This window comes from Chlamydotis macqueenii, chromosome 1 (genome assembly GCF_036417535.1).
Source record: "Chlamydotis macqueenii isolate bChlMac1 chromosome 1, bChlMac1.mat, whole genome shotgun sequence".
Classification (NCBI taxonomy): domain Eukaryota; kingdom Metazoa; phylum Chordata; class Aves; order Otidiformes; family Otididae; genus Chlamydotis; species Chlamydotis macqueenii.
Genome location: NC_141556.1, coordinates 73,108,832 through 73,122,338, shown reverse-complemented (window position 1 = coordinate 73,122,338; position 13,507 = coordinate 73,108,832). Strand labels below are relative to the sequence as shown.

The 13,507-nt window shown below is 39.9% G+C and overlaps 1 protein-coding gene across 1 annotated transcript in view; it reads right to left on the bottom strand.

The window, feature by feature from the left end:
- Positions 1-557: 557 nt before the first annotated feature.
- BCAT1 (branched chain amino acid transaminase 1) overlaps positions 558-13,507 on the bottom strand; it is a 59,896-nt gene continuing 46,946 nt past the window's right edge. The window contains exons 9-12 of the mRNA XM_086739777.1: positions 10,286-10,371; positions 8,231-8,371; positions 6,372-6,446; positions 558-677 (exon numbers count right to left, since the gene is read on the bottom strand). Coding sequence (XP_086595903.1) covers positions 636-677; positions 6,372-6,446; positions 8,231-8,371; positions 10,286-10,371 — 344 coding nt within the window. The 3' untranslated portion in view covers positions 558-635. The remainder of the gene's footprint in view (positions 678-6,371; positions 6,447-8,230; positions 8,372-10,285; positions 10,372-13,507) is intronic.

The following is a 13,507-nucleotide window of genomic DNA, read 5'->3' as shown; positions in this document are numbered from 1 at the left end:
AGGACCCACTGCGTGTCCCCATGGAGGGAAAGGCATTAGGCCAGCAAGGAGCATATTGCAGACTGGATCGACTGAAGAGAATTCTGGCCTAAAAGACAGAGCTATTCTTTGACAGAGTACGCATGAGGGATGCTAAAGGGCTATGCAAACTCAGGAATCTCCCATACAAGCAGAGTGTGAAAGGAAAGAACGTATGGCTAAACTTAACTGTTTCCTAAACACAGAGCAAAAGGCAGAATAAGGTCAATAAAACCCCGTGGCCAACTAACAGGCAACGTCTTTGTGTTACATGACAACGTGCTCTGCTGATGATGGCAGTTAAAACAAACCAAACAAACTGAAGAGCAGTTGAAGAGCATTTTACAAGTTTTCAGACTGTACATAAGACACAAGGAGGCACTAGGAAAACCATTAGGAAAGTTCTATTGCTAATAATTAGCACCTCTACCAAGAAGACAGGCTTCTACTAACAGGATTACAGAAGAAATGAAAATGATTGTGTTCACATTCACTGGATTGTGGAAACAATCATCCTGGGAAGCAAACTGATACACAAACTATGCTACGCACAGGCTGCTACAGAAGTTGTCATTATTCGTATTTGTTCTGTCCGGAGGGTCTGAACTCTTCTACCTTCACGACACCAGCATGGCCCAATCGCTGTCTTCTCTTCCATACTTAAACAAAGCAAAAATGGAATTTAAGAATAAAACTTTAAAGTAACAGAGTAAAATTTTGATAACTTCTTAGGTATATCCTCAGAAAGACTCATACCCACCACCCTAATAGTAGTTTACATTATGTCTTATGCCTTTACTTCTGTCTTTGATTTCAGCAAAGCCTAAAGGCAGCTTGAAGTTCCATCCATCTTCCAAGAAGTAGGCTAGGAAGGGGTGATACTGATACTTACTAGAGATGATACAGAATAGTCCTGCTTCACTAGAGCTTTCCATCAATTTAATACAGCTATTCCCTGAGGTCCGTTCACTAATTTGTTCATAAACATACCCCTACTCAAGCTCCAATTTAAAAAAAACACATTTGTTTTCATTTGTTTTTATTTTCAAGGTGCCTTTTTATTACAGTATTCTGATTGAATGTGAAATAAAACTCATCACAAATACCACAAAGTACAATTAGAGAGAATTGTAACCCAAATAAAACAAGTCTTTCCATATGGAACCAAGAGGATCACCAGGCAGAAATGAAGGCAACCTACCACACGGAGCTGTATCCCTTCCAGGGGAGGATACAGCCTGAAGGCAGCACTTTTTGTTGTTAAATGGGCTCCATATTCTAAAGCTCTTTGTTACCAGCCTCGTAAACAATGCTTCAGAGAACCCCAAAAAGTTCCAAAAGGGCTCAGTTACATAAGTAAAGTAGAAATGGACAAACTAGTGGCAAATGTAAGCTGAAAGACCTTTCCCTCATAGTACCACGTTCAGGGAGCTTGAAAACACTTTTCACCACAGAATAAAGACTGGTTTTAGAGCCTTTACATAGGCTGAAAAGATCACTTGATGATCATTTCCCTAGAGATGATAAAAGGAAGTTCCTCCAATCCAGGTTCTGCATCAGCAGAAAGGAGATAAAAGGACATTAAGCAGGAAAAAGACAACAGCTCCACATCAGGCTGAGCCAGAAAAAACACTCTTCTGGATCCACAAAGGGATGATGTTCAGTTTGCTTGTATTTTACTCTTTACTCAAGCCTCTAAACGACCTCAACATGTATGACATCTACTTTTTCTTTGCATTACTAATTCTACTGCTCCTGTTCTACAGTCTGTGATGTAGTTGACTAAACTACTGTATGGTGCTACACAGGACCTTGGACGAATTATTTGTCCAAAGGATTTCCAGCTTACATTCCCAGATGTTAGTGTGGTTGCCTTCAGAAGTCTAACCAAGGAAAAGCAGATATATTATTAGTTTAACCATAAAGCACCGGATTACCCTAATGTGAAGCAATTTTACTGAGGATGGAGGCAAAGGGAGAAAAAGAGATGTCTTTGACCTTCATATCACTGCTTCTCAGATAAAAGATGGTACCTCCACCTCCCCCAGGATCAGAAAGCGGGCAAAGGCCAGAGGATTATTTTAAGTTTTGCTGGCTTTAGGTAGTAGTATCATCTAATGCTCTGATGCTGACCTCAGAAATTGCAAGGGCTGGTCTGAGTTGCCACTCGCCTATGGTTTGAATGTGCTTTGAGAATTAGAAGGGGAATGAAGATGTTATACCACAATCAAGGTGTTTTCATTCCAAAAATAGAAGCAGATTTAGCTTGCTTTTCTGATTCTGTCAGACTTTGTGACCTCCAGCTAGTCAATCCCATCCCTCTTTTCCCCCCCAACAGGTCCTACTTTGTAAAAATTAACACATCCATTCTCCTTCCCTGGTTGCTTTCCACTGGCCTACCCATTTAGATTACACAACTTTGAGAAAGACAATGTTTTTGACTAAATGTCTGTTCACTGCTATCTTGACAGCAGTGTTTAAATGTATTTTATATCATGTAGTATAAAGAAGGTATCTTACCTTCTATCCATCCTGATCTACACTTTAAAGGGTATAGTAAAAGCTTCTTTATTCTCAAAGCATGGAATGCAAAACCACAAACGCATCTGAGTGGTATTTCAGTGAGTGTATTCCCAGAGAAAAGAATCTCATCTCTAAATCTTCTAACTCAAGAGGTTATAGAAGACAGTGTACTATGACTAATTCATTCATAAGCACGCCATTATTGTACACCATGTAAATGATTTAATCTAAAAGTCTTTATCAGCCTTTAGTAATCATGATTTCCACTCCGTGATAGGAAAGATGTATATTGCAGCACTACTGCAGTCTCTCAATTGGCATGAGAAATGGAATCAGTTCTGCCCATGAGTTTCTAATTTGTCACTCTAGCTCTAGTTCCACTGAACAGCTGTTCAAATCCAAAGAAATCCTGTTGAACACAGAAGACTTTCAAAAGAACAATGAGCAGCATGAAAACAGACTTGGAAACACAATAATGACGATAATCTGAAAATGTTACACAAGCATGTATTGTATACGAGGGAATTGGTATAATGATATTGGATATGGAGCCCTGCACCTCTTGGTCACAGGTTCAAATGCAGGACAATGTTGGTACTGAGAATTTTTACTTTTTTACAAATATCCATTGGCAATATGAAATGGATACATTGCCTTAGTTCCAGCAACAGCACAGCAGAGAGACCAAAGCCGTGTTTGGCTGTAATGTCCATTGCATTTTATTCTTCCGAACTTGAACATTCTTTGGAGTAACGGCCTCAGACCGTCCAAACGATATGACAATAGTCCAATGATACTGCAGAGGGATCTGGATTTTTTCTCTCCGGTAGAACATATAAAAAAATCTTTGTGAAAAATCCTGAAAACTCCTCTGACATTTAAGAATAATATATATTCCATTTTCTGTGCTGCAGCACTGTTTTCTGTATAACAACCTGGGGTCCCTTTGGATATGAGCTTATCTCTCAACAGATAGGAAAGTGCAGAAACACAATCAGAAACCACTGATTGACTCTTAAAGGGGAAGCAGCCATCATTCTCTTTAAAACCATGTTTCTAATGATGAAGTGTTCTAACTCTCCTGGCTCTTTTAAAGAAGGATGAAGCCCCAGAAGTAAGCATATATATAATAGTCCCACACTTTCCAGGAGTGATGGATTTACTCTTGGTATGTAACTAACGAACACATGGTATTTACATAGTTGTAAGGTGAAAAGGTTTATATGCATAGTTGTAAAGTGAAAAGGTCCAAGAAAGGTAATGGTTAGAAGCAATCCACACTTTTCCAGCCTCCTCCTGAGCTTTGGCTGGGGAAGGAAAGCAGGGTGATGGAGGAGGGCATGGGAGAAAGCCTCAAGGAGCAGGCTGGATAATTTTGTCTTAACAATCCACTTGCTATCTATTGGCCAAGGGAGGAAGACACATATTCCAGTGCTGTCTTTTGAAACAGAATTCTGGATTTCACAAGCCATTCTTCTAGAGAAGACATCTGCTTGGCTCACAACACAAGTGAGTAGCTATCCCCACCTAAAAAGGAACCAGAACTGGCTTCAACTCTTTGTGATCCTGAGATGTTCCATGAATGCACTTAGAAGTGATCAGTGGAGACTCAAACTGACCACAAAAGGCCCTAACATATACTGCATCACCTAGATATCAGAAGGTAACACAGGAGTTACACAAGTGCTTTTAGACATAAAGACAGATACTTGACATACTAACAAGATGGCTTTAATACAGAGCAGAGTGCTATGGAAACAGTGATCAGTGCATCCCAATGAAAAGTGTATCAATAAAATCAGCTTATAGTCTGTCCCTGAAATAAATCTGGACATTGGACAACAAGAAAAATAAAGCGATGGACACCAACAGTTATTTCAGATAGGTGTATCAGGCACATGGGATGAGAAAGATGAAATAAAACTGTTGTATGAAGGGGAATTCTGTAGAAAGGCTACTGTGTATTCTTATACTATAAGATTATTAAAACGGTATAGGTAACTGACATGGGAGCATAACATACGAAGCCTCTCCCTCCCCTCAACAAATAACAATACCTAGAACCAAAGGTGCCTACGCTTCTTCCTAGCTATCAGTCCTACTGTTGCCACAGCTGAAACAACAGAAACATGACAAGGGAGTGTCTCTTTTTGCCCCCATGAAAGGTACCTCAGCCACCAACACAAAGGTACCAGCATATGAGGAATTCTTTCCTTCCTGAGTTGCAGCCAGAAATGTCCAACGATACTCTAAAGAACAAGAGATGCTGATCCCATGTCATCCTCCTAAGTGAAGAACAGTCAAGTGGTCTTTGCCACATCATTTGAGCTACAAATCTTGGGGGATGGGGCATGGGAAAGAAAGTAGTTATCCTGGAGACCGGCAGCTCTGAAAAGTGAAAATACATGCAGAAACAAGAATACAGAAGAACCACTGACATGATACAAGATGGCCTGACTTACCCTTATCTAAGACTGCTTCACCTTACTTGAATTAAGCAATGAAAAAACCCCACAATGAACAGCAATGGATTTAAGCTTGGACTGCACTATAACACAAAACACTGAATAAATAACATTACATAAATGAACGTGCTCATAGGATTCATAGGATTTTAGATGGGCCAACATGACAGCAGACTGTGATAGAATACTGGAACAGGTTGCCCAGAGAGGTGGTTGATGCCCCATCCCTGGAAACGTTCAAGGCCAGGTTGGATGAGGCTCTCAGCAGCCTGATCTGGTTGGAGATGTCCCTGCTCCTTGCAAGTGGTTTGGACTAGATGACCTTTAAAAGTCCCTTCCAACCCAAACCATTCTATGATTCTGTGACTGTAATTCATAAGTAGTTTTTGTTCGGGATCTCATCAGAAGAACTCTGTGTCAAGACTATTTCTACACAGTGGTAAAAAGGCTGTAAAATAGAAAGAAAAATAAATTTGAGGACTCTTTCTCAAAAAGTTCTAATTATTTTATGGGATTCATAGAGTTGCTATGTGGTGCAGTATATGTCACAATCTTTCAAGAAGATTCTTAGTTCAGGGCTTACTGGCAGGAAGATAAAAATTTTAATAGCAAATCTAAGAATGTCTTGAGCCGAAAGATAAGAATGAAGAACAGAAACCATCAGACTTGATTTGAAGAAATTATGACAATACTGCCAAGCAGCTGCTATCAGATCTTAAATAAAGGGGCTTCTTATTTGCCAACTCTTATTCACAAATCCCCCACACCATAAATTATGCTGAATAAAGAAAAGAAAGCTGGCAACTGAAATAAGAAGGGCCACCACGTTCTGCTCATTGACTTTAACTGAAATGGTATTGACTCCTGAGGTCAAGCACAGATTCCAAATAGACTTTGATATTTAGCAAATCACAGAGGATTTTTTAGAAGTGACTGTGTGATTGGAAAGACGCTGAGAAACAGAAACAGTGATCAGCTGGCTGCACCCGGTAGGTGCTTACTACTTCACTCATCTCTTTATTGATTAGCCTATATTTATTTGTTAAGATGCTTCATATATTTTTTTTTCCCTTAAAAAGGAACATATAACAACTGTACTGTATTTCAGTGATAATAGTAATATCTTACAACTCTCATCCAGCTTCCAAGATGAACAGGGAAAAAAATATATCACTCTCCATCCATATCATACTTTCCCAAGGAAAAAAGAAAAAAGAAATTGGTAGAATAAGCATACCAAATGGAAGAGCCTATATTATTACATAATGGTGCCTATGGCACCACTATCAAAAAGACTATTTTCCAATGTTTTCACATTTTCAACTTTTATTATTTTATCTGATTAAAGAAGAGGAAGCTTCTTACCTGGATATCGGTCAGCTTGTTCAGGAAACGAGTTGTTAACTGAGGTCCATTCTCCATAGTTGGAATGTGCAAATGCTGACATTGAATAAAGAAGAGAAGTGAGGGAGAGGGAGAGAAACAAAATAACATATGATAATAGCTTTACATGTATATATGAATACCTTAGAGTCACCAAGAATTTTAATAAATATTTGTCAAGCTTTCTAGCCCTCCTTACAAGTAGGCATAAATTGTTGTAAAGTTTTTATAGGAGGGCATGCTGAGCAAGCAAAAAGTTAGATTAGTTGAATTAAAGCTAATCTAAGCCTTCCAAAAGATCTGTCCAAAACAGAGCGTATATTGTACGGGCAAAAGCAGAAACACTATATACAGTACTTAATTTCAAAGTATATAATGTAGAAACACAACCGGTATGTTTACAGTATTTATCAACACTCAGCACCTTGATGTCTCCCATACTATCTCAGCACCTGATAATATCAATACATTTGATATTGGCTGCCTTGGCAGCCATGGGGGCAAACCACATCGTGGGGTGCATCAAACACAGTACAACCAGCCAGTCAAAAGAGGTGATAATCCCACTGTATTTAGCACTGGTGTGGTCCCACCTTGAATACTGTGTGCAGTTCTGGGCCCCACAATTTAAGAAGGAAGTGAAGGTCTTTGAATGTATCCAGAGGGGGCCAACAAATCTGGTGAAATGGCTGGAAGGAATGTCCTACGAGGAGTGGCTAAGGACTTTGGGCTTGTCTAGTTTGGAGAAAAGGAGGTTGAGGGGCGACCTTGTCGCTCTCTACAGCTTCCTGAGGAGGGGAAGTGGAGAGGGAGGTGCTGAGCTCTTCTCCCTGATATCCAGTGATAGGATGTGTGGGAACAGATCAAAACTGTGTCAGGGGAGGTTTCAATTGGACATTAGGAAACATTTCTTTACCGATAGGGTGGTCAAACACTGGAATAGGCTTTCTAGAGAGGTAGTCGATGCCCCAAGCCTGTCAGTATTTCAGAGGCTTTTGGACAATGCCCTCAACAACATACTTTCAGCTTTTGGTCAGCCCTGAATTGGTCAGGCAGTTGGACTAGATGATCTTTGTAGGTCACGTCCAACTGAAATAGTCTAGTCTAATCTATTCTATTTATGCCATCTTATTAATTCAAGAAGTATCACCTAACAGATATTGACTGTATTTGTCATATTTAATAGAAAAAAGCACATCCATATATGCAGCTGCAATAACCTGGCCTTCTGAACTAACTTTGCGCTGGCTAAGTAGCAGAAGTCAGCTTAACAAGCTGAACGCCTCTGCAGGAGAAATCTCCCATATGGCGCATAGTAGGTGGAAGCAGCTGTGTGCCCTCCTGAAACAGCCCTTCCATCAGAGCTGGGTTCCATGCAATGAGGAGTGAAGAAGACGTGAATTTGAGAAGGAAAGAATGCAGTGGCTCAGAAATCTGGTTCTCTGCAAAAGTCTTTCCTCTCCTCTGTTTTCCCAGGTGTCTTAACTTTGGAAAAAATGTCCAATAAAAGAAAATGGGAGAATGTATTTTTCTATATTTTCAAACAGGCTGGGAACTGTTTTTTTTTTTCTTTTTCCTTTTTCCCTGGAATTGAAATTTTATGATTTTAACTATTGAAAAACCCCAGAAGACAAGAGGGAAAGCTCTCTTCTGACAGCACAGTAGTAACTCACTTGGGAAACAACATACTGACACTGTTCATCTTTCCAGGAGCCTCTGGCAGCACTCCTTTTCTATCTCACTTGGTTTTTTTGCTTCAGCTGTCATTAATTATGATAAAAGTCTGAAGAAGTAAGAAAAGGGGGAGGCGAAGAAAAATAAAAAAAGAGGCATTTTCTTACCTTGCCCTTATACAAAATTTTAGATATAGGACATACAATACAAGCTGTTCCAGCACCAAACATCTCCTTTACTCTGTTGTCTTCCAAGGCAGCTGTCAGGTCACTCATAGTGATGTACCGTTCAGACACTTTAAATTCTCCCTGCACAAGAAGAATCAACCATAAAAAAACTGTAAAAAGTTTAAAAGTGGTCTGTATTTTTGTTTTCCATGTTGAGACATCTCTAACAGAACTATTAGCACAGTGGCAACCAGTCAAGTTTTGGCTGTGGTTTTGTGATCTTTTCAAATCCCCCAGTATCACACAAGATAGACTCTACTCAGAAGAATGACCTTCAAGGAAGCCAGTGGTTTGCCAGATACAATGCTGATGACTAAATGACACTTCCCTCTGACTTGGTACAGAATATCAATATTGCATTAGAACACTAGAGTTTGTCACGGATTATGTGACACAGGATCTGACTACTCATAATCTCTAGCATGCTAGAGTTTGTACGTAATTTACTCAACTATGTCAAGAGAGCTTTGCATCCCACTCTTGGACAATCCCCGAGCAAAATACATGCTGTTAATTCCACCTGCAATACCAACTAGATGTGATACATTTCTTTAATCTCTGTTGAAAATTCACACTCTAGCCTGCACACAGCCGTCACATAGAAAAATGAACTGTACTGCAGGTATGAGTAAAGCAACTCACACTGGACAGTCTTAACATAGGAAGTGTTTTACTTTCTACAAGTGTTGAAGAATGCATAGCAACTGATTAAATGCATAGCAACTGATTGAGGAGACATGTTTAAAGAACAAAAATAAAGATCAAACTTTGAAATTTTAATTTCACAGATTTATGTGGATTTATGTGAATTATATTGTCCTGTCAGATTAAACTAAAGCTTAGCCCTTGTTTTATATGCAAGATTTTAAACACGAAACAGAGATGCTTACGATAGCAGAAAACATGATTAGCTCTGGACAGGATAGTATTTGGAAAGAAAGGCAGGGACACCATGTAAGCAGAGTTTCAGACAGGTTAGGGAATGGAGGGCAGGAAGAAGAGAACGACCTTTGTGAGAGTTATTCAAGAGTACTGAGGTGAGAGTCTGGTATCTCACAAACAAGCCCTATCAACTGAGAATATCTATCTGTCTTGGAAAGGAGATGGGACTGAGGAGGGTGCACGTCTATCTGCACTAGGGGAGTACCAATACGAATAAAGGCGCCTAAGAGTTCAGTGTAGGTCAACAAGTGGCACACATGCGCCACAAAGTATGTGCTAGCTCTCTTTACTGCAAGTTAAATTTAAGTGACGTAACTGCGAACTGTATTTCAGGAAGCCTTTCATCTATGGGTGGCTGGAAGCTGAGTTAATACCAGGGGAAAGTATCACATGTCTGTGTTACTCCTGTTACTCCTCCCCAAACATAAGCCTCACTGAAACCAGAAGACAGGATACTGAGCCTGATGAGCCTTTGGCTGTATAGTATTCTTATGCAAGGCACAATAAAACCTTTGAATACTGTACAGGCAGAGTGAACAGCTCGCTACATTTCAAGATATGTGGTAGTCCCAAGTGTCCAAATAAGTACTTGGATGGCTACATTACAGGATTGGAATCCGGAAGCAGACAGATGACTTCAAGACTGTGGTTGGATTTTAGGCTGCATGCTAGTTATTAGAAACAAGGGTGGAACCACGAGAACTAAGTGGAGAAACAGGGTGCTGATGACTGAAGTATGGCTGTGGTCATGCATGGTAATTGTTTGTTTCCTTGCTTTAAGTTGCTGGTACCAGTGGATTTAATGAGAATTTTCATGTTAAATACTACATGGAGCTACTTTAACAAGCTTGGTATTGTTCTGAGTGACAGGTGTGGGTATTCTGGTGATGACGTTGGAAATCTATGAATTAGCATGCCCTTAAGTTCCCATTTAGGTTAAGGGATTTGAAAAGATCAGTTGAATTTCAAGATAACGAGCACCAGGAATGCGTACTTTTGTTGATGTTATAACATGATCATTGAAACCGTTACTGCCAAGGTCTAAACACTCACCCAGTCACGTGCCAGTTCCAAAATGCTTTGTCTTGTCACTCCTGGAAGGATGATGCCATCTAAAGGTGGGGTTGCCAGTTCATCTTCTGTCAAAAACAAGAGAAATAGAAACACTTGTTGAAAAGCAAAGAAACAAAAATAAAGTGCACCGATATTACACCAAGCATGAAAATTAAGAAGCTGTCAAATTATATCAGAAATGTTCCCTACTCAGTAAGGGGTAACATTTATCAGAGTTCTATAAGAACACAAGTTACACAAATTCAATTCCAGTAAGTTGTTTTGAGCGTTTGCAACCTTTTGAGTATACTTCAGTGGGTGGGGAAGAGACACGTTTACTACACTAATAAATACATGGCTAAAGCCTAGTAGTAGGTTTTACTCCTCAGTGTATTACGGATTCACTGTATAACTACCGGGAACCATTGAATGGTTCAGTCTTCAAATTCAGACGAGAGAGGCACAAGGGAAAGCCACGCCTAATAATCACAGGGCAGATCATGACTCTCCCTGAACTGCTTTACTTAATAGTATACCTACTTCCTAGCATTAATATGAAACATCTACCCGAAATTTTGAGGCTCATTTACTGAACAAGCAAAGCACTGGAAACCTTGCCAAATGCATCCTGAGAGGAGACTTCCTTAATGATCTTTTGTCTTTGTCTAGACATCCTTTTTTTCCCCCTAATTTTCTCTTTACAGAAAAAGAGCAGTCCTAAGAAAGTTCCAAAATTCAAATTGTTCAACTAGTTTTGTTTGTTAGCTTGTTTGATTTTGAAGAAGAACATTACATAAATGTTCACCTAACATAACTAATGAAACAGTAGATAAATGATAATCCATACTGATAAATACTTAAATTACAACACTGAAATTTGTATGTAGTGTTTTTTCTTCCATCTGAACTTTTCAGCACATCAGAATTAATCTTGTTTATTTTAAACCATCACTTTCATTTTAAACCATCATATGGCTTACTCAGTGGTTTCTATTATCAGAGAACACTGAGCATTTACTCTTTCAGACAGTCAGGTTCTTTTAAGACAGTCTCAAATTTGCATTGAGAAGTGAAGATATCCACAGTCTTTGAGTAATACACTTCATATTATTTTTTTTTCTAACCATTTTCTCTTCGCAAAAAGAATTCATTATCTTTTGTGATGTGACAAGGATACTACCCTGTTGTGGTTTAGCCTGAGTCACCACACAGTTTCTTGCTCACCCTCTCCCTCCCCAGTGGGATGGTGGAGAGAATTGGGAAGAAAGGAAAACTCGGGGGTCGAGATGAAGACAGTTTACTAAAATAGCAAAGGATAATTACAATAGTAACAGAATATAAGGATACTAAAATATACAAAATTAACAATGCACAATTTCTCACCACCCGATGTCCCAATGACTAATGCAGGCCGTCCCAAGCAGCGATCACGGAAATGACACTTGAGCAGCAAGCAAAGGAGCGAGATGCAGCCCCCTCCCCGGGCAACCCCCACTCATATACTGAGCATGACATTTATGGCATGGAATACTCTGTTTGGCCAGTCTGGGTCAATTATTCTGTCTGTCTTTCTCCCAGTTTCCTGCAGCTCCACATTACCAAGACCTGGAAAGCAGAACAGCGTCCTTCGTCTCATTAGCAACAACTCATAACGTCAGTGTGTTTATCAAAATTCTTCACATCCGAAATCCAAAACACGTTGGCCACCAAGAGGAAAATTAACTCAGTCCCCGCTGAAACCAGGACATATCCTGCTCGTTAAATCCACAAACCATTAGGTAGTGCCATTCTCTAACCTACTCCAGACTTCTAAGTACAGCAGTGGTCTCTTCTTTCTCATAGAATCCTAGAATCATAGAATAGTTTAGGTTGGAAAGGACCTTTAAAGGTCACTTAGTCCAACCCCCCTGCAAGGAGCAGGGACATCTTCAACTAAATCAGTCAGGAATAATAGTTTTCCTTTTTATGAGTCTGTCTAGCATCATTCTAACTGTGATGCATGTCTGGTCCTAATTCTGGCACAACTATCAAAAGAGAAGGACTTAAAAACTTTCCATGAGTCACAAACCTCACCTGATTCAGAACACTGAAAACCTGATGTTCTGCATTTGTGACCCAGTCACATACAAGTGCTCCCCTTTCTCTAACAGAAAACTTAAAATAATGCAACCTTAATACCAAAGATTGTGACTACACACCAGACAACGCTCTCTATTTGGTGATGTTGCCACAGATCTTGGCCAGGACCTGCTTAAGCTGAACAACATATATTAACTGGTTGGAGCTAGTCTGAAAAGGTGCCAGGCCAAACCAGCTACTGAACAGCTAAGCAGACAGGGCATGGGAGTCGCGAAATGTTTCAAAGAGCCTGCCCTGTAAAATTTTGTCAAGTATACATATGATGCCTACCAGCCTGGGGCCACCCAAGGAACATCTGCTCCCCTGGTATCCGGCAGAGATGATAACGCTATACAACACAGCATGCCAAAAAGCTCATCCTCTCCATGAACTGATGCCAAACCAGGCTGCATATGACATCAGTTTGTCCATCTCCAAAAAACCAGACTGTGAGCTCACAGTCTCCATTTGCCTTCTGCATTATTTTGACGGGCTAGAAACCTCAAAATGCATAGTCGTAGAAAAGCGGGGCAAAGGCATTTGAAGGAATATGTAAGGGTTTCTCTTCAGTTAACTACTGTTATTGTTGCAGTAGTAGCACTATCAGTCCAGTGCCCCATTACACCAGGCACGGTACAGACATGCTGTAACAACGGAACTCCACCAGAGTGTTCAAAGGGATTTTTGAAATGAGGTCTTGCATATTACACAGCTTCAATTTTTACACACCTCTATTTATGAACATAATAGGAGGTAAAATTCCAAACATGGGATGCCTTCAGTACTAGTCACACTATAACGATGCTGAGAAGTTCACCAAAATACAGTTTACCAAAATGATAGCAGATACCCAGTGAACTTCTGGGTCCAGGAGAACTCAGGAAATCTTGATTTCTCTATTATTAACAGCTGACTTCCTCTCCCAGTTTGTTCTGGACTTTTCTATTTCTTTCTCCTTTATTTCCCTCAGGCTTTTCTTCTGCTCTCCCCTCATGCAATCACTCTGTCTTCACGTCTCTGTCAATTTACTTTCCTCAATTACTTTCCCTTCCTTTTCTTTGTCTGCCATCTCACTCATCTGCTGGTCTCCCTTGCATGCTATGG